The 22,012-nt window shown below is 47.0% G+C and overlaps 1 protein-coding gene across 1 annotated transcript in view; it reads right to left on the reverse strand.

The window, feature by feature from the left end:
• The window catches only part of GABBR2 (gamma-aminobutyric acid type B receptor subunit 2), a 368,988-nt gene that overhangs the window by 236,267 nt on the left and 110,709 nt on the right, over window positions 1–22,012 (reverse strand). Inside the window, exon 2 of the mRNA XM_061425770.1 lies at window positions 15,053–15,190. Within this exon, the coding sequence (XP_061281754.1) occupies window positions 15,053–15,190 (138 nt within the window). The remainder of the gene's footprint in view (window positions 1–15,052; window positions 15,191–22,012) is intronic.

Here is a 22,012-nt window from a genome sequence, read left to right on the forward strand (position 1 = left end):
CTAGAAGAATAAGTTTGAAACTAACAAAAATTGTTATCTACAGAGGTGGCATGGAATAAGAGGGATGTTAGATTGGAGCCAAGAATTCTCTGCTTGTCGAATAGTCTTGACTATAGAGTCATATAAAAGTTGTAAACATTTTACATGCTTTCCCAGAGGTCATACATTCAATTTAAAACATAACACCAAAAATAGGCATTTAAACACACATCTGTTTTGGAGCAATTCAATAAATCGTAATCAAATTCAGCTGAAATTAACGACACTGAACTCATCCAACTGGATATGTACAAAGATTGTGTGTTAGCTGGAATTCTCCAAGAAACTATTGCAGGATAAGCTGAAATGGTACAATTATTCAGATGAAGGAGAGAAATAAATATTTTAAAATGCCTTAAACCATATTTTGCAATCACTTAACTTAGTAAGAGAGGATCTGAGAAACAGTAACTCTAGATAGGTTAGTTTGGAATGCACCTAACAGGAAACATCAATCACAGGAAAGTTAATTTAATTAAATGTAAATTAACTTTTAAAAATTTAATTTAAAATTTTGTTTATATTTTTAAAATAAAATTAATTAACAATAGGGAAACCATCAAACCCTAAAAACTGAAAATAAAGGCACTTTAGAGTATATAATTTTTTTTTTAAGTATATAAAGCTGCTAATGTAATCCCATGGAGAAACATCTGTAAAGGGACTTTTGGACACATCTTTATTGACCAAATAAGGAGGGCTCTAGTCTCTCCCCACCCCAAACCCCACACAGATTCATAGCTTTTTATTTTGAGAATATTCAAACCTACAAAAATTTGAACAGTACAATGAATATCGTATGTCCTTCACCACTCACCATTTCCCGTGTCTGCTTTCTTTATAAATACATACATTTATATGAATACATATGCACACAGACACACATATACATAGAGATACACTTCTGTTTTCAATACATTTGAAGTTAACTTATAGACATTTTGACAGTTTACTCCTAAATAGTTCAGAATGCATCTCCTCATAATGACATTCTCCTATATCATTACAGCATTATTATCACACTAATGAAAATGAACAGTAATTCAGTATTATCTAATGTATAGTCCACATTCAGATTTCTTCAATTTCCCAAATATGCCCTTTACATTTTAAACATTCAGGTTCCCATCGACACGTGAGCCTTGCCTTTGATTGTTACATATTTTTTTCAATCTCTTTTCATCTAAACCAGTGCTCTGCCCTTCTGCCACTGTTCTTATTTTCTGCAACATTAACTTTTTGGAAGAATCCAGGCCAGGTGAATTGTAGGATGTTCTATATTTGCATGATTATATTCTGATGGTCAGATTCAAATTAAACATTTTTTTGTTTAAAACATTAAAAATTATAGTTTGAACCTGAATTCACTGAAAAAACCTAGAAGCAGTGAACCCCAGTGGCAATGAGCATGCCTAGCATGCATGATTCCCCATCAGAAAGAATCAGGGCTCTTGGGAGAAACAGTTGATTCCAAGTCTGCTGCTGCTGCTGCTAAGTCGCTCAGCCGTTTCTGACCCTCAGCGACCCCATGGACTGCGGCCTTCCAGGCTCCTCCGTCCATGGGATTTTCCAGGCAAGAGTACTGGAATGGGGTGCCATTGCCTTCTCTGGCTAAGGCAGGTAAAATAGTAAGCACCCAGACTGACAGCAGAGAAAGGAGGAAGGGAAAGAAGCGGGCAGGAGGAAAGAGAGAAATGGTCAAAAGGGAACACTCTTCTGTAGATAAGAATATCAGCTGAAATGTGGAAGGAAAAATAGAACTAGAAAATGACCATTTTGCAACCCCAATATAATTAACAATATTCAGGCAAGGACCATCAACAGATGCTAAAACCAAAGATCATGGGGGACAGGATATTCACATGGTCTCAAAGTTTCACCCCACAGATTACATCAAAATTACTAAGGGGAAAAGGTATTGTTACAACAAATGTAGCAGATACCACTTTAACCTAGTGATCAAACTTAGCATCACTGATAAGAGTTCACACGTGGGCCTCCTGACACGCTGCACTGATATAAAAAATGTAGCTTCACCTTGCCCAAACTGCTTAACCTGAATCTAACTGTGAAGAAACAAATTCAGATTCTGGTCCTGTGGGACAGTTTATAAAACAACTAGCTTGGGATTTTCAAGAAGGTCAATATCCCAAAAGCATCCCCCACCCCAATTCCCACCAAAGTAGGAGGAATGTTCTAGGTTAAAGAGACTCAGCACATGATAACAAACCTAACACATCCTCCCAGCTGGACCCTTGATCCCTTCCCACCTACCTTGACAAATGGCAAAAGGTACATTTTGAGGACAAGTTGGAAAATTTGAATACGGACCATATATTAGGTAGCATTATTGTATCACTGTTAGTTTTTTAGATGTGATAATTATACTATTGTTAAATAAGAGAATATAATTGCTCTTAGGAAATTCATGCTGACATATTTAGGGATGAAATATTGCCTCTGCAAAGTATTGTCAAGTGCTTTAACAAAAAATAAGAGTGTAGTGGCAGGGTCAGGCAGAGGGAGAGAGAGAGATAGGGAAACGCATAGGGCAAAATGCAAACAACTGGAGAATCTACATAAAGGGTGCATGAGGTTCACTGTACTCGCTTTTAACTTTTTTGACGGGTTTGAAATTTTTCAAAATAAAAAGCTGGAAAGAAGGAAAGTCAGAAATATAAGTAGAGCAGGAAAATGGCTTTAATGTCTATATTAAAAAAATAATGTCTGCAACTGATTGGAATACAGTCCATTTAATATATTTTTAAAAATCCATTATTTCACAATGTTACTTTCCTAAAAGTGAGAGATTAAGAAAGAAGGAACTCCCAAACAAAAACAAAACAAGGAGTCCTTGGAGGTTCTCCTGTATTCCAGGCCACATGCTGGCTCTGGGATTCCAACTGTGCCTGCAAAGGAGATGTGGTCTCACCCTCATGAAGGGAGCTGACAGCACTCAGGCAGGCTCAACACTGAACCAGGAATTGAACCTGCGATGATACTGCAGGGCTGGGAGCGGCAGGTGCCATGGACGCGTCTATTGGAGGCTGTGATCTGCCTAGAAAGGCTTTCCAGAGAAGCGGTGTTGAAACTGAGAACTGAGCAAAGATCCCTTCTTGCTAGTGTGGGTGCAGGGTCGGGCTGGGCTGTTTTGCTGTGCCGAGGGTCTAGGCACCCATTACTCTAGCAAGGCACCTGGGGTTTTCGAAGAAACCCAGGACAAGAAGGGAGCTGTTTTCTGGTTAAGCAAAGCCATGTTAACAGTCTGTGTGGGAAGCTGGGGGAAGTTTGAGAAAATGATGCCTATATCTGCATCTGGACATAATGTCTCAATAATCACCTGACCTCAGATTGTTTTTCTTAAGTTGAGCGCTTCCTACTGAATAAGGCTCAATCTCGGCATCAGGGAAATAATCAATTATTTAATCTTCTTAGTAAACAGATTCAAGGCAAAAGCCTTCTGTATAATTCAAAACGAAAGTAGGCTATGCTCTATTTAAAAAAAAATCAAGCCATTCATTACAAAACCACCAAGAGGAGAACTCTAAGTACTATATGCTTGAAATACTTAGCATGTTATTGATTTTTATGACAACCAGTCCATCTATTTTCTGAGTTCAAAGGAACCATTCATTTTTTATATACAACAAGTTACTGGATGAGTCTAAAAGTGTGTGTGTGTGCATGCACATCATGAATGATTTACAAGGAGAACACAGGTCTACACAGAGAGACTCACACCAGTCTGGGTCATCATCTGCTGACAGGCAAGTTGGGCTGGGGAGGAACCCCAGAGACATGGAGGGAGCCCCCACTCCTACACCCTGAGGTCTGCTCGCAGCAGGAAGCAGGGAAAGTCTTGCTCTTTGCATCTCATTTTCCTCATTCCGCCTCACTAGGATGACACCCGTTCTTCCCTCTCCACAGTGTTGCCCTGAGGACTGGATGAAGCTGTGAGAGGCAGTGCACCAGCGGAGGCCAGCACAGGCTCCACAGCTACTTCATGCCGGCAATCCCTTGGCAAGACACAAGGCTCTCTGTGCCTCTGTCTCTTCATCTGTGAAATGAGGAGAGTGTGTCCAGCTCGTGGGGTTGGTGTGTGGAGAAAATGAGCTCATTTATGCAGTGTTTAGAACTGTGCCTGCCCCATGGCCAAGGCCATTGAAATGTAGGCCAGTGGTACTGCAAATTGGTTTTGTAACATGCCACCCAGATGTGTTCACTCATGCTTTCTGAGTACTGACTAAGTGCCAGGTCCTATACAAGGTCCTTTGGGTACAGCCAGGACTCAAGGAGTTCACAGAAGGAGTTCACAGTGTGGTGGGTAACATGCAAACCTCATCAGAGAACTGCAATATACTGAAGAAATGGCAGAGATGAAATAAGTGAAGAAAAGGCAAAGAGAGGTGGCAAGGAGCTCCTACAGCTGGAGCAGGGTGGGGAAGATCAGAGATCTGCAAGGAGACGGCACTTGAACTAAATATCAGAAAATGCAGAGGACTCTGCCAGGTGCAGAGGGGAATCGAGAGGGCACGAGCAGTGGACACAGCATAGGCAAGGGCCTTGGAGCTGCATAGAGCAGGTTCTATCCCTCAGAATACAGGGAGGGAAGAGAGGGGGACCCAACAGAATGCTGGCACCGCAGCTCTGTCACCATTTGCGGTGTGACCTCATGCAGGCTGTCTCACCTCTCTGGGGTCACTTCCTCCCCCTTGCAGGGCAGGGTTTTCTGCCTGGAGAGCTCTGGGGCATACTGCCACGCCTAAGTGGTAAGCCGCTTAGAAATGGAAGGATAACCAGGCCCCAGGCTGTGAGCCCCTGGGGGAGGGAATCGCATGCAGGGCCCAGGAGGGAAGCTACCAGGGTGAAGGCAGGTGCTGATGGCTCTGAGCCACAGGAGATACAGAGAATCAGGACACAACTATCAAGGTTATCTGGCCCATCAGCTGGCCCACCCCTCTCCGTCGATGATAGGGGCCCAGAAAGGGATGCACCGAGGCTACACAACCAGCCTTAGGGAGCCGGCCCAGACCCCACGACCCTGCCCCTAGCTGGGAGGCAGAGCAGGAGGCCATGTGGGTGCCCTGGTCCTTGAAGGAGTATGAGCATGGGTCATATCAGGTCATCTTACAACCAGCCAGGTCAGCACAGTGCCACCGAGGTCACGAACAAGGAGCCGAGCATGGGAAAGGCTAAGTAATCTGCCAAACAGCTCAGTTCAGTCACTCGGTCATGTCTGACTCTTTACGACCCCATGGACTGCAGCACACCAGGGTTCTCTGTCCATGACCACCTGCTAACAAGTTCCAGAGCCTGGATGGGAATCCCAGCCCATGTGACCAAAGCCCAAGAAAAACACTGCTATTATTAAGAGTTGGCCAAGCATGTTAGCCCCTCTGGGCCTCCGTTTCCTCATCTATACAAATGGGCACAAGCCCACCTTATCAAACAGGACAAGGAAGGGGCCGTCAGTGCCACACTGTAACACAAACCCTGTTTTTTTTGCCCCAGAGCAACCAAACACCCCAGGCTTTGCCCCACACGAGTGTCACCACAGTCCTGGGAGGAAGGCAGACAATCACAGATAGGATGTTCAGGCTCCAGCAAGGGGAGGTGGTTTGCATAAAGCCATCCAGCTGAAGACGGCAGGCCCAGGATGGCCAGCCAGGAGTCCTCGTGTTGACCCAGTGCCCTCTCCTTTGTTCCCTGCGTGGAACTACAGGTCCCCTGTGTGCTCCTGGCCACCATTGCTGAGAGAGCCTCCCAGGTAAGCCTGTCACACTAAGGCTCGAGCAGCACAGTTAGACAAGAGCCCTGTGGTCCCTGATGCTGACTGCACGGATGTCCAGAGGAGCTGAGAACAGTACTGCAACTGCATTTCCACTCTGACATTCCAAAAGCGGATCCTCAGCCTGAATCTGGAAAAGGCGATGGCACCCCACTCCAGTACTCTTGCCTGGAAAATCCCACGGACGGAGGAGCCTGGTAGGCTGCAGTCCATCGGGTCGAGACGAGTCGGACACGACTGAGCGACTTCACTTTCACTTTTCACTTTCATGCATTGGAGAAGGAAATTGCAATCCGCTCCAGCATTCTTGCCTGAGAATCCCCCAGACAGAGGAACCTAGTGGGCTACAGTCCATGGGGTCACAAAGAGTCGGACACGACCGAGCACACGTGTACTTTGTCCTGTCACCCTGTTTTACTGGTGACACTGGTCCTCCTGGAGGGACTTCCTTTTCTGATTCCCTTTCCAGTTCTTTCCAGATTCAACTTGTAATTCCAGACTCGACTCAACATAATGTGCAGTTGTGCTGCTTCCTAGCAGCATCAGCCGTACCGTAAGCAGTGCGAGTAATTTATTTATTTAGAATGAATTATTTACACCCAGCATATTTCCAGGCGGTGAGAGACGCATCAACAATGAGGCCATTGGAGTTACACGCTGGGAACTGATATTACTTTAGATACCGTGGTCTTGAATTAAAAATGGGGGTCAGAACCCTGAATTGAATCTTTTAGCAGATGGACAAGAAAGATATGGGTTGGGTCGTTGGCAGGAATAGACTGGAGACCGCTATGCACTCGATAACATCGTGCCCTTCTTTGCTTCTGCTTCTCTGAAAACTCAACCAGGAAAGAGGGTGTGCACGTTGCTTACAGATGCCTTGGGCTTGTTTGGCCTCTCCTGCAGGGTCTCTGTTTTAATCTCACTGTTCTGAATCACCTTCCCGGTTTGTGATAGTTCATTTCACCCACAAACCTTTTAATCTAGAGACAAATGGAGACATAGTTTTTCAAGGAGTTTCCCCTTGCCTGGGGCCTGGCTGGTATTTCAGATGCCAAAAGCGTCAGTAATGGTAACATGAACCTTAATCTATAGGGGCTGCAGTCTGAAAAGGGCCATCAGCTGCTCCGCCTTCCCTGTCCTACCTGATGTTCTCAGGGGCCCCAGAAGGGCAGGTTTAGTTAGCCCATTTCACAGATGAGTTCTGTGAGGCTCCAGGAGCTTGCCAATTTGCCCAAGCCTACTATCAGAGAGAGACATAGGAGGGACAAAGACCCAGAGCTTCTAGATTCCCGGCCTCTGTTCTGGCTACTAGGCCTAACTGCTCTTCTGCCAACACCCACCTGTCCTGGGGTAGCAGCATTGAGCAGTGGAATTTGCGCTGGTGTGGGAGAGTGCACAGCAGGCACTGCACTTGTTAAATAAAGGAATGAATAAGTAAATATGAGCATGAATGAACGGAAACAGTGCACTTTCCTTTCCCCACAGACTATCAATGGGTTCTGCCAGGATCCTGGCTGAGGGCTCATACTTCCTCCCACCCATTTGCATGCAAACCAATAGCTGGAAACCTTCGATCCCCTCATGAACGCCCCTCCACGTGCTCTCAGAACCTTCCTTTACTGCACCAGGCCTCCAATGTCACTGACATGAAGGGCCATCCGTAATCTCCAGTCCTCAGGGTTTCCCCACCCCCCGCCACATAGCCCATAGTGCACGCTTTTAATATTTCTTCTCTTTCTCCTCCCCCACCTTTCTTTCTTTCTTTTTTTAATGAATCCAGAAGGTGGAAGCATCTCATAGATTATTAATGTGCTAAATGGCCCCTCTGGAGACCAGTGCCAAGAAATGGCTCCAACCCGCCCTGGATTATTGGCCTCCATTCTCTTTCTTAGAGAGCTGTGCAGCAGCAGCAAAGTTCCTAGCCATGCCTAAGCACGCCACAGCTCCTAAGTGGTTTTCAATCAGGTCCACAGTTCCCATCGCCCACTCTATGGCAAGGGCGTGGCAGTCACGTGGGCTGGGCGGTGGCAGGATTCCAGCCTGTTGGATTTTGACCCTAGAGGGCTGAGAAGCAGAGGTCATGTGCACTTTGAGTGTCTTGCTGAAGAACCCCCATCCTGCCCGCTATGTCTTTGTTTCGGATCTGCAGTGCCAGAGTAAGTAACCTTTGCTGTTGATGCAAAATGGGGGCTATCATCAGAGGTCTGCTTCTGGGAGGAGTCTCTCTCACTGTGACATTGTCATATCATGACATCATAAGAGCAGCTACTGTTCTGCAGTCTCTAAAGGTGCTTTCAGCTAAAAAAGGAAACACCTTCATTGATTCTCACAGCTGTACAGAACATATGAGGCTACTTTGCTATTTCCATTTTACATGAGAGAAAAAAGTGAGGCTGAGAAAGAGAAAATAAGACCAGGGGGTAATTACAAAGCCCTGGAGAGTGAGCCACGGGATCCAGCTTTGCTGTGAGCACTTGGTTAAGATCCTACCCACTTTGGGCCTCTGCTCCCAGTCTATACAGGGGAGAGAACAGACCCAGTGATTGCTAAAGACCTGATGCCTTTCTATGAATACATACCAAAGTCCACAAACCACAGCTAAGTAAGAAACGGCCTCTTTATTTCTCAGGCAACCAATAGCTTTCATAAGATAATCACGTGAGAAAATCAAGTCAGATGACAAATTTTCTGTTCCTATAACAGAAATGGCATTGACCAACAGTTTAGAGCTATGCTAGAATTCAGTAAATAGCAAAGGGCCTGATTTAAGGGTTTTCACAGATTTGTTTTTTTAATGTCAAAACCAAGCATGATTCAGATTTTTCAGAAATCAAGTCCTAAATGTGCCAACATTTACACAGTCAGGGTTCTCCCGTCCACATGCCCTCCTCACCTCCCCTCCCTCATGAGAGCTCTGCCAAGGAGACCGCCCCATCACACAAACTGTAATGGTCCTGCCCAGGAAGGTCCTCGAGGGAGTGTCGGGGCCGTCCAGGGGGCAGGGTGGGCTACCCGCTGAGGGGAGGCTTGGGACAGTGCCAGGAGAAACGCATCTGCAATTTAATAATCTGCTCCAGCTGCCTTTTAAAGGACAGGCTCTGCGGGATACGGTTCTTGACGAAAGAGTGTTTGCATTTTCCAGCAAGCAGCCCTTTATCCCTTCAGGAACCTGACTTTATTTTCATCAGCGAGACTATTTCTGTCTGCAAGCTGAGACCACTATCATCTCACTCCCTAGAAAGAATTTTGTCCTGGTCTCAGAGTGTGAACCCTCTCTGGCCACATCTCTTGCATTTTTGCTGGCTTTGCTTCCATCTCTTGTTCAGGCTACCCTGTCTCCATCTTCCCCACCCAGATCCAAATCCTCCCACTCATCCCCAGGCTCCATGCTTTCAGGGGGACAGACTACATTGGGGGAGGTTTATAGAACATCTCCAAAACTGTGCAAGGCAGAGTCAGAAGCTAGCCACCTTCAGATCTCCGAGGAAAGGATTCTGAGCAGGTCTGAAAACATTTTCAAAGGAAGCATATCAGTTACAGAGCATCAGGGCCAGAAATGCGAGATGTGGGCTAAAGCCAAGCCAGAGATCATTTCAGATGTCCTTTCATGTCCTTTTACCAAGGGGCTGCAGCTGGAAAGCCCTCGGGTCCCTCTGAGTCTGAATCTGAGTCTGCCCTCATCATTAGGAATGAGCCTAAGGTGCAGAAGTCAGGCATCCAGCTCCAGGGACCACTCAGGATCTGAGTCAGGACCACACCAGGCCCTGACCTCTGGCCGCTTGAGGGCGGGGGTGGAAGGAGGCGCATGCACAAGGCAGCAAACGCCATGGGAAAACTAGGCAGGTAAGGGAGCACGGGGGAAGGAACAGGAAGCTTCACAGAGGAAGAAGCGGCCAAACCGCATCTGGAAGAATGAGCAAGCTCTGCCAGGCGGAGGGACCACGGACTGAGGAGACAGCCTGTAAGTGGCCGCTGGATGAAGGAGCAGGTGGGTGACAAAGAGAGGGGCGAGGTGAAGGAGAACTTCTTGCCACGCCATGGGCTGAGGGCTTTGTCCTGGGATGCTGGCCCCAGCAGCAGCACCTGCTGTCTCCATGTCCTCTTTCCAACCGGGGCTGCGTAAATTAAACTTGTGTGAGCCAGCAGCACTCATCAGCATTCTGAGGTCTGGGAAACGAGCAGGACTTAGAGATCGCCTGGCCTAGCAAGTTCCCAGAAACCAACTGCATCTGTGCCACCTGAAACGACAGTGGGGGTGAGGAGTGGGGTCCACCATCCTTGAAGGCTGTGATGAATCCCTTAACCTGGACCTGCTCAGCGTGGAGCCCGGAAATTTGCACTAACACGAGCACATCTTTGGCCCTCATAAAAGACGCTCACCATATAGTGTGACAGTCAGCAACCTGGTGTATGCCTACTCTGGGTATTAAATCTCCCTAACAGTAGGACTGGATGAGACCAGAATGTGCGGGGCAACGGGGCAACAGGGAACTCACTACTTCGCAGCCAGGAAGCCTGCTCTGTGCCCGATGCCTCCAGCAGCAAGGGCATGACTGCAGGGAAGCCCTGCTTCCCTCTCACTTCAGCCATGCTCCTGCATCTCCCCACCCACATCTCAGAAACCCGGCAACGTCTCTCAAAGAGCCATGCAGCTCAGGCAGCTAGGACTCCTCTGTCCTCCCCAGCGCCCTGCAGGCTCTCCAGTCTGAACATTCTCAGTTCTCCAACAGCCAGAACTCTACCCTCCCCAGATGCCCCCAAGGCCATACCCTGGTGGGCTTCCCCTGAGGTGAGGCCCAGATCTGAGCCCGCACCCTGAATGGGATCTGACCAGGACGACAGGGACAGAGCCCGCATTGCCTGCCCTAGACTCCATGAAGATCCTCCCCTCTAGTTGGAGGAGCTGACGCTCCCAGTGACTCACATCACGACTTAAACAATATTAGCCTCTTGATGCAGCAACCATGAATCAAGAAGCCCAGCAAAAGGCAAAAGTTAAATTTAACTGATTTTAGCACCAGGATGAATTTTCACCCCTTTGTGGCGCAAATCTCTATTTTTGTAGCACCAGGAAACAGAAGCAACTGATTGCGCATTCCAGACTGTCTCTGTCCAGCAAGCATTGTTCCCCTAAAGGGCAGTCAGAGCTCCTTTTCAATTACACAAATTACATGCATTTTCCCATTTGTGAAACTCTGTTTCAGAGCCCAGTTTTGAATAAGTTAAGGGATTGATCAAATCCCTTGAGCAATGGCAGACTCACTCACCCACCGTCTTTTCAAACTCAGCCTCAGGGGGCGGGGGAGGGGGCAGAGGACCCCCAGAATCCAATCCACAGCAAGTGGGGCTGTGTTCTCAAAGAGTAGGGGGCGCAGAAATCCTCCAGAGCTACTCTCCATTGGGACCCACATCTTTGTTCCTACCTTCTCCTTGCCTGGCTTCTCAGGCTGGGAGAAGTCTATTCTGAGCTCACCCTGTGATTCAGGTCCCTGGAACTCGCCAAATTGCTGGGCACTGCCCAGTTCTTAGCCCCTCGGTGTCCCTCACCCATGCACAGCTGGAGCCCTGGATCTGCCCCAGAGTCTGGTAGCAGATGCCTAGGGCAGGGGGGGATGGAGTATGAGAATCACCCTGTTGACAATGCAGAGGGATTCTGCTGAGCTGGAGGCTGAGGATCTGCATTTTTCTCCCAAGTCCTTGGCCTCTTCGTGGTCAAGTCCACATTGTGAGAAACTCTGCCATGGAGGGTTTCAGAGTCCTCAGCTTATTCCCTGCACTTAGTTCAGTGTAGCACTCTGTGAGGACCTACTTGGTACCAGGCACGCCTTGTGATAGGCACTGGTAACTAGGAGATGAAGAAAATGAGAGTCCTCTGCCCCCAAGAAGCTTATAGTCTAGTAGGAAACACCTGGATACAGGATAGACTATTCTCTGCACAGTGTAATTCACTTATTAATGGAACAAGGTATGTGACATGGAAGTGATGTAGAACCATATACGTTCCTCAATCTTTTTTTCATTATCATTCTCCTAAGAAACCTGTATTTTTCCTAATTCTACCACACTCGTGAAATTGTATTACCACAGATATACTGTTTCTGCCTTGTATGTATGAGTGCTAAGTCGCTTCAGTCTTATCCGATTCTTTGAGACCCTACGGACCCGCCAGTCTCCTCTGTCCATGGGATTTTTCAGGCGAGAATACTGGAGTGGGTTGTCATTTCCTCTAGAGGATCTTCCTGACCCAGGGATCGAATCAGCATTTCCTGTCTCCTGCATTGCAGGCAGATTCTTTACCCACTGAGCCATCAGGGAAGCAATAAATAACACAGCCCGCACCTCATAACCCATTTCTTGTCTTGTCAACTTCTCTAGGCCAGAGGCCCTCTTGTGCATACTAAGGCTGCAGAGCTACTAGCTGCCAAGCCAGGAGTGTGCAACACTGTGCTTGCTCCTGCAGCTCCTAGAGAATTCTGAGGGGCAGACAGTTCCAAGTGAGGCTATGAGAAGTCCAGGAAGCTCCTAGATTCCTCTCTGGATGGAGATTTTCCAGGGAACGTGGTCTCTCATGTTGGGGCAAAACATCCATCTGCAGATCCTTCCATCCCTCGGAGCCTCCCTCCCTCTGACTACTCAATAGACACCTAATAAGATCTGTGAAGTGAGAGGCACCAGAAAAAACAGGAGTAACCCAGGTCCGTTTTCTGTCCTCAAGGAATTCACAGCCCAACTAAATACGTCCCCATATCCGCAAAGTCCTAAGAGGAGGGGAGGGTTTGGGGTGGGGTGGGCGGTGTACATGCTCTGCTAGAAATAAACAGGGGAAAGGAGGAAAAGAATTTCCAGAGCGGCTACTTTGGACAGTGCAATAAGGAAAGGCTTCCTAGATGAGGCAGCATTTAATCTGGACCTCTGAGATTGGATTGGTCTTGGCATATAGGTCACGGGGAGAATGGGATATTTCAGGTGGTGGGAACAGTGTTTCAGGAAAGACAAGGAATGCTACGTAGTGGGGGTATTCAAGTGGGTATTCAACTCTGGGAGCAGCAGAAGGCGGGGCAGGGGTGTCGACAACAATAAAGCAAGAAACCCTTATTGCTGAGGACATGCCAGGGCACGGTTCTAATCCCTGTTTAACAGTTCAGCCCACACAGCAGCCCTGTGAGGTCCACCCTCTACTGCCCTGCTGTACACGGGAAGGCTGAGGTTTAGAGAGGCAGCACTGGGCGCAACCAGCAGGAGTCTGGTGTGCTCCTGGGAGCTGGGGAGGCTGCTCAAGGACAGAGAAGGTTCTTGATTCCACTAAGGTCTCAAGGCTGTCTGCGGCACCACAGACAGGTGCCCCTGGGAAGCCAGGGGCCCTCGGCACACTTGAACCGCGCTGCGTCCCATCATGTGGCTAGGTTTGCACCAAAGCACGCTGAGCTGCTTTCCCGGCCTCAACCATGGTTGCATTCGCCCACACTCAGCGTGGCCTGCTCCGGCCACAGTGAATGACTCACTGCTCCCCGAGCCCACGTTCCTTCCCACCTCCCGCTTTTGCCCGCCCAGTTTCCTCTGTCAGCAGCGCTCTCCCCCACGTCACCAGCTGTCCAACGCCCTCTCCTCCCTTGCAGCCAGCTCCACGTCACCTCCCCTGAGAAGCCCTCCTGAACCCAGGGCTGGCTGAGTGGGTGGCTCTCCCTTGGGACCCCACCCTTCCCTGTCACAGCTCTGCCACTGCTGCTTCCCTCCCTCTGGGCCACCAGCTTGGGGCTCTACCCTCAGCACCCCATACACCCAGGGCTGGACTCAGAGAAGACTTCAATCACCATGAACAGAATGAAACCAGACTTCCCTGGGGATTGGCTCCTGCCCACCCCTTCATTGTCATTCTCACCACCCTGACCCCCCACCCACCACTCCCACACTCCAGCCCCAATGACCTCTTTGCTGTTCCCCCAACAAGCCAGGTTCGTTCCCCTCACAGGCTGTCTGCATTTGCTATTACATCCTGACTTCATCCAACCAACCCTTTCTCGCCCTTCAGGTCCAAGCTCCTCCGAGGGGCCTTTCCTGTTGAGGGGACAGCCACTGTCTATCCCCTCACCCTGTTTACCTCTATTCTAGCCGTTTCCTTACCCCAATCTTATTTCAAGGGTCAAACTGCCTGAGTTTAAATCTTGGCTGTATTACCTATGAGTTGTGGGTCCTTGGGCAAGTTATTTAGCTTCTGGGTGCCTTGGCTCCTTATCTATAAAATGGGATACTAATAGTACCGACAGCATACAGCAGTTATAGTCAGTAAATGAGTTAATGAAAATACAAGCTCAGAATGGTGTCTGATATGTTGCAAGTCCGACATACATACTATACAAGTATTGCTCTTAGTATTATTACTACTTGTTTATTTGCTTACTGCCTGCCTCCCTCCTAGAATGAAAGCTCTGAAAGGGTAGGAACCATGCCTGTCCTGTCCAACACTATATCCCCAGTGTCTATCCAAATTCCAGGCACATAGTAAGTTGTATTATATTTGTTGCATGGATGAATGGATGGCAGATGGATGGATGAAGCAAAGAAATAAAACATGTGCCTGGGCCACCACTCATCCTAGGTTCGCATTTTTTATATTTTTCTCTCACATTCCAAATAAGTGTTAGCACTGGTGATTTTCACCTGCAACAGACCATATACCCACTGGTGAAACATTTGACAGTGTATAACATTTGCCAGTGTAAAGAGTGAGTAACAGCCAGAAGTGCCAGGAAAGGCTTAACCAAGGAGAAAGGCAGTCTTAGCAGACCGAATAATTTCATTGGGGGAGGGAGGTCTGGATCACCTGGTTAAGGAAATAGCTAGAGCAGGATTCTGAGGCCTGAAGGTCTTGGGTGTACTTAAGGAAAGCTGGGTACATGGAGTGAGTGGCAGGGATAGAAGATGAGACTGGATAGGAGGACTAGCTGGATGTCGATGGCCCTGAAAGTCGTGCTAGGGAGTCACTGATGTATCTCAAACACACAGTGATGGTGTCAGGGCTACCCTTTAGAGACCCACTGTGTTGGCCAGGACAGGACAGAGAATCAGGCCAGGAGCTGAGGACAGTGGGAGGCTGTGCAATCATCCAGAAAAGAGCAGGGGACTGAACCTGGCAATTTAGGAAGCATCTTGGGCAAGGAACCATCCCTGAGAAAGACTAGTGGCCAAAGACAGCTCCCCAACCAAAGGTGGCCCAGACCTTACCTGTACCAGATTCCAGCCTTGGAGGGACTCTGCGATGATGGACGTAACAGACGGACAGACTCCTCCAAACACCATCAAGTGGTTCGGCCCGTATTTTATTGCATCGTAGAAGGCTTTCAACCCTTTTGCATTATCACACTGGGGAGCAACACAGAAAGAGAAGCCAAAATTAGAAACAGCTTTCCCCAGGGACAAGGGCCCTATGGTGCATTCACACAAACAGAGCTCCCTCATGGGAAACCTGGGTGTCAGTTCTCCCGTCGTGAGGCCTCGCTTTAAGCCAGTCTTGAGTCCATACTGTGAACACAGTGAGGTGTGGTCTCAGTACCCCTCTTCCTGCTTCTCCCTCTGAGCACCCTCCAAATCTAGGACCTCAGGCTCCTAGCTATCTTCCTTCAGACCACACTGAGGAAAGGGCCCCAAAACTCCTCAACCTGGGCCTCTCCTATCACGGTCATCTGAATTTTAAAAGAGGATAAATCCACACCCATTAGGATGGCTATTATCAAAAAAGCAGAAAACAATAAATATTGGCAAGGATGTGGAGAAATTGAAATCTTCGTGCATTGCTGGTAGGAATGTAAAATGGTGCAGCTCCTACAGAAAACAATACTGCAGTTCTCCAAATCAGAATTCAACAGAATTATAGGATCCAGCATTCTGCTTCTGGGTATATACCCAAAGAACTGAAAGCAGGGACTCAAAGAGATATTTGTATACCCATGTTCACAGCAGCATTATTCACAGTAGCCGAAAAGTGTAAACAACCCAAATATTCATCAAGAGATGAATGGATGAACAAACTGTGATTTACACAAACAATGGAGTATTCTTCCGCCTTAAAAAAGAAAGGGAATTCTGACACATGCTAAAACGTGGATGAAACTTGAAGGCATTATGCTAAGTGAAATAAGCCAGACACAACTAGGCAAATGTAAAATTCCTCTTAGATGAGGGAACTATAACAGTCAAATTCACAAAGATAGAAAGTTACCGGGGGCTGGGGGAGGGGGAAATGGGGAGGGTAGTGTTTAATGAGTTCCGTTTCAGTTTGGGATGATGGAAACATTTTAGAAATGGATGGGGGGTGGTAGTTGCACAATAGAGTGAATATACTTGATGTCACTGAACTGTACACCTAAAAATAAAGTGGCATTTTTAAAATGTTATATATATTTTATCACAATAAAAAAGGAGGAGGAGCATGAGGTGAATCTAAGTGGAAGAATTCATTCAGCAGACACTCGCCAAGCACCACTCTGTGTTCAGCCCAGGACTGGAGGCTGAACAAACAGAGAAACTTGGACACAGCCCCTGCCAAGGAGCTCACACGTGAGAGAGGAAAGCAGATTCTGGTGACCCACTATGGAAATGAACAAGGACAAATGTCCTCACATGTTGGGAGTCAGTCACAGCCCACCTCCCTCCTCTCCACCTCCTCCTCTCTCATCCACTCGAGTGGCCGTCTCTCCCTGGACAGAGGGATTGGCTACGAACTGGGTGTCTTGCTCCCCTGAGACCCAGTTAAGCCTGTTCATCACCTCACAGTCTGAGGCTTCTTTGTAAAACATAAATTAGTCCTTTTTACTCTGCTGCTTTCTGTGCACTTAAAACCCAAACTCCTATCAGAATATAATTCTCAAAAGGTTAAAAACATAATTCTCATGAAAATCAATAGTGGGTACACAGCAACCTTTTATTTAACTCATTAATAAAGGGAATCTGCTGGACAACAAAGTGGATTCAAAAGGAAATTTGAGATAGGGATTTTTTATAGGGAATGGAAAAACAAGAAATAAGATTGCTAAATTAGATACAAAACTGGTTAATGCCCCATGGGGCAATAAAGCTATCACCTTTAGGGACAGAAAAAGAAATTATTGAAAACCAGCACATCTTACCAGTTTTAGAGAATTGTAAGATGCCTGGGCCTTAAATTTCACCCTCCTCCCCATCAGATAACCCTAAAGCAGGGCTGTTAGAAAATGCTCTAACTGGGTTATATAATAACCATTTTGTATTACTGACTATAGTTTGGTATGATATTCTTCACCCTCCTTAACATAATGGATGCAAGAAGCCACAAGATCTAGTCCTGCCTCCCACTCTGACCTGATTTCCCTCCACTCTCTCCCTCGCTCACCAAGTACAGCCTCACCAGCCTCCTTCTTGATCCTGGAAAGGAAAAGCAATTTCCTTCCTGCCTCTGGGCCTTGGCACTTGCTTTTTACTATGACGAGAATAATATTTGCTTGGTTCTCAGCATGGCTCACTCCTCATCAAGTCTCAGCTTAGCCGTCACCTCCTCAAGGAAGTCTCCACTGTTGCCTTACCGGAAATGGTCCCCACCCCCAGTCACTCTCTAACACGCCATCCTATTTAATGCTATGATGCAGTTCCTAAAATTATCTGAAGTCATCTTTTCTACTTTTGTTTGTCTGTATATTCACTGTCCTTTAATTAAAAAGAAGCCACCTGAGGACAAGGCTTTTGGTCATTGTTTCCGGTCCTATCTCCCCAGGATTTACCCAGGGGCCTCCCTAAGGACTCAGGAAGGGTCTGCTGGATGCCTGAGGGGCCCAATGACTTTCTCCCTAGTGTTGTCTTCTCGTCCATTCTGTGTCTTCCTTATTCCCTTTGCTGCCCCTCCCTTCCCCTCAAAGTGGGACCGTAAAGTGCGGCCAACGTGGGGTAGTATCTGTTGCTCTCTTCTTGTCTGTTTGAGAGACTCTGGACTGAGATCCATGGTGGGCGTCAACAGGGATAGAAACATGATTGGTTCTATGGCCAATGTGTGCTTCCTGGCCTCAGAGATCTCACTGTCCAGTGAGATAAGGGTACAGGCAGCCCCAGTAGGGGGTAGACAGGGCTCAATGCTGGGGCAGAGGCACCATGGGGGAGTGCCAGGGTGGGCTCCGGGGGCTGGGTGCTTAAGACCTAGGATGAGGACAAAGTGGCCTGGGCTAAGGCCAAAGAGCACTCTGAACGTCAGCCTAGGGTGTGGATAGTAATGATTGAAATTTTTAATTTAATTTAAAATTTTTTAGCTACCTGGCTTCCTAGGCGGCACTAGTGGTAAAGAACCTGCCTGCCAATGCAGAAGACTTAAGACATGTGGGTTAGATCCCTGGGCGGGAAGATCCCCTGGAAGAGAGCATGGCAACCCACTCCAGTATTGTTGCCTGGAGAGTCCCATGGACAGAGGAGCCTGACAGGTTACAGTCCATAGGGTCGCAAAGAGTTGGCCATGACTGAAGTGGCTTAGCAGGCATAAAAATTAGCCAAGCTAATTTTTCTTTTTGTCAAGAAAAAGAGAAGGAGAGAAAGATGGGAAGGAAGGAAGAAGGAAGGAGGGAGATCAGGAGGAAGAAAGATGAAATTCTTGTTGTTTCTTGGGGCCCTCTAATAATTGTTCCTGTTCCTTGATTGAAAGCAACGCTTCCCTTCGTGGGCAGAGCACAGGCAGATATAACAGAGCAGTTCATGTTTTAATTGTTTCTAACATGATTTACTGAATCATTTTCCATTTTAATACATTCCTATAATGACTTTAGTTTGCTTTCTAATCTGTACTAATGACAATGATGATACAGTACCATAAGATTTATAATCAAAGTTGCATTAAAATAATATTAGCAACAATGAACTTATTAATACCTGTTTGTTCAGCAAACATTTCCCCAGTACCAAGTCCCTGCAAGAGTCTTCATTAATAATGATGTCCTGGCTTCTCACAAACAGATACCTTTTGAATACGTCAACTCAAAAATCTGAGCATATTTGGCCACGGGTATTTGAGCTGCAAAAGTTTATCTGACTTAGTTTTCACCAAGCTGTGTGGAGGGCAGAGTTCTGGCTCCCATGACATCCATGGTCTTACTCTCAGGAATCTGTTATGTTTTGTGGCAAATGGGACTTTGAAGATGTGATTAAGGTTACTGATCAGCTGACCCTAAAGTGTTACCCAGGTGGCCCAACGTATCCACACAAGCCCTGAAAAGCAGAGATGTTTTCTGGCTGACAGCAGAGGGGTAATCAGAGATTCAAAGCATGAGATGTACTTGATGTGCTATTGTTGGCTTGAAGCTGAATTCTGCCAATAATCTGAATAGTCGGGCCTCCAGAACCCAGCCCAGCTAACACCTTGATTTTGGCCTTGGGAAGCTCTGAGCAGAGGTTTCAGCAGAGTCATGCAGGCCTGGACTTATGGACCATGGACTGTGAGACAATGTGTGGTTGTGGTGTTTAAATTTGTGGACATTTGTTGCAGCATCAATAGAAAACTAATGTAGTGAGGTAAAATGAGAAAAATAAGAATAATATAGCAAGATTTTCCTTAACGTTAAATATACTCCATTTAGACAACTATCCTTGAAGATCCTTTGTGGTTTGTATCGTGTTGAAACGTGCTTCTGTTATAAAATTGCAGATAGTAGCAGGATTTTGTTTTTATTTCCTAACGTGGCAAAATAACACATTTTCTAACCTATGTACATTGCTGTTCCATGCTCCTCTGGGACCCAGTCTCTTTGGCCTTTGCTGGAGTGTAAGATCCAAATGTGGGGGCATTGCCAACCCAACACCCTCATTTTCAGATACAGACAATGAGGACTAGAGCGGTGAAGAGACTTGTCCACTGTCCTTTCAGGATTACGGGAGATAGTTCGGGACCCCCAGTTCAGAGCTTTCTCAATAGACTAGAGAACTCAGCTCAATGGGTGAAGGGCAGGGAAGTCAGCAGCATTCTAGAAAGGACTATTCCCCTCAGGGCAGTGCTAGAAGCCCAAGCCTCTTCCTGATCAGCATACTTGACCTGAGGCGGGAGAAATACTCTACTGGGCACCAAGTAAGAAAGAAAAGGAGAGAAATATGGGAAGGAAGGAAGAAGGCCACTTCTCCAGCTCCCTGAGAGAGCACATCCACAGTGAGTAACAACATAGAAATCACATGCATCTACCTGTCCCGTTTGAGAGGCTAATGCCACTCCCCCTCATTTCTAATGTTGTATCTTCAGAGCTGACATGGTCAGTGTCCCCAATAGATGGGCTCTCCAGTTGACCAAAGCTGAGTCTCTGTGGCTGGACCAGTGTGGAGGTTTTCACATTCAGCCCATCAGGGTCCTGTGACCCAGCAGAGATGTTTGGGGGCCAGTGAGAGAGGCTCTGGGCACCTCACTTTCACTTCAACCAGCAGTTTTCCATTATCTGTTCTATATACAGCATCAAGGGGCCATATAATACTTAAATTTGAAAAGAGGATTTCATGGAGAGCCGCAAAAAGAGGTTTGAAAATCCCAAAGGAGATGACCCCAGAGGTCCTTGCCTGTGTATCATTTTTGTCTCTGGCTCAGGGAAGTGCGGGCGGGCGCCCCACAGGAGAGCCTGGATGAGCCTGTACTTGAGCACACACTACAAGCCTCTCGCTGAAAGTTCATCCATGGCACATCAGTTTGCCCGATGATCAATTCGCCAAACCACTGGGGGATTTCTCTAAACTTGAGTCTCTCAGGGGATTCCTTGCAGACACTTCACATGGCTATTTCACAAGGATTGTCCTTGAGGCGCAAGTGAAAGTCAATTTCAACTGTATTTCACATTTCAGTTCTTCCTAAATGCTGTACTTGGAGATGTTCCCCTAATGCCTGTTTATTACTGTCCTCTTCTTGCGGGGTCCAGACCTCCCCCCCTCCATGAGCCAGGAAAAATGCTGAAGCTTTTCTATTCCCCACTTAAGGTGTCTGTCAGATGGCTTTTAGTGAGCTGGTCACTGGGCAAAACCATCATTCTGAAAAATTATTTATGACATGTTGTCTTTGAGCAATCTGGCTTTTGAAGAATTGTTCTCAGAGCCCCTGTAAGGGGGTCCTTGTGTCCTCTAAGAAAGCTACAGACTTTATCATGTTCTCTTACTTTCCCCTCCTCCCCCACTAGGAATCCCTCCCCTTGCCCCTCCCCTGCCCCCTCCCTCCCCATCACTCCCCTCTGCAGGGTATTCTGACAGTCAGCACAGGCACACCTGACCGGTAGATAGGGAGCTAAATCCACCAGACTTCACGTTCTCTTGTAATAGTTTAAGGCTAAATTACCAGCTACAGCCTCTGATCTGAGTCTTGCCGCTTGGACACGGGCTCTGGGATATGGGAGGTCCTCACTCTCGCCCTGCTCCCTTCCTGCCTTCTCTTCGTCAGGATTTCCACCCCCTTGCCTGCCATTGACTTCACATCTCCAGGAGCTCACGGTCACTACCTCCAAACTCCCTTCCATTTCACTTCCAAAGGGTTCTCCTCCCCTGCCAAGATGGACTTGTCACAGAGAAATCATAATGGACACATACAAGCTCTTAAAATTCAGCACCTATAAGTGGGAACATATCCAAAAGCCATGAAAATCATTTTTTTTTAATGAAAAAGTAGAACTCTAGAATAAAATCCATTTTCATTTAAATCTCATTTTTAAAGAATTAAAATACCTTTTTGACTGAAAAATTTCAAAGAAAATGTTGCTGAGAGTTAAAATGTAGAAACGCCAAGAAAATGTCAGAGTTAATAACGACCAATTTGAAACTGGGAATTACTCTGCACAGAATTTCAGAGTTAATGTAAAAGCTAACGTGTCTAGCTCATGCCCCCGGTACAAAGTCGTCCTCCGTGCATCCTGCTCCTGGAGTGGTCAGCATCTGCTTACATTCCTCCAGTATCAGGGGTCTCACTACCTCACCAGGAAGCTACTTTGCCTTAGGGCAACTCCTCTTCTTAGAAGTTCTTATCCTAGTCTTAAAATTACCCTGCTTTTGCATCCCCCATTCCAGCTTCTCATTCTAGAGCAAAGGTCAGCAAACTTTTCCTCTAAGTGGCCAGGCAATTTTTAGGCTTTGTGGGCTACACGGTCTCTGTTGCAACTTCTCAACCCTTTGGAGCAGGAAAGCAGCCACAGACAATATGTAAATGAATGAACACAGGTG

The sequence above is a fragment of the Bos javanicus genome, chromosome 8 (assembly GCF_032452875.1).
Source record: "Bos javanicus breed banteng chromosome 8, ARS-OSU_banteng_1.0, whole genome shotgun sequence".
Classification (NCBI taxonomy): domain Eukaryota; kingdom Metazoa; phylum Chordata; class Mammalia; order Artiodactyla; family Bovidae; genus Bos; species Bos javanicus.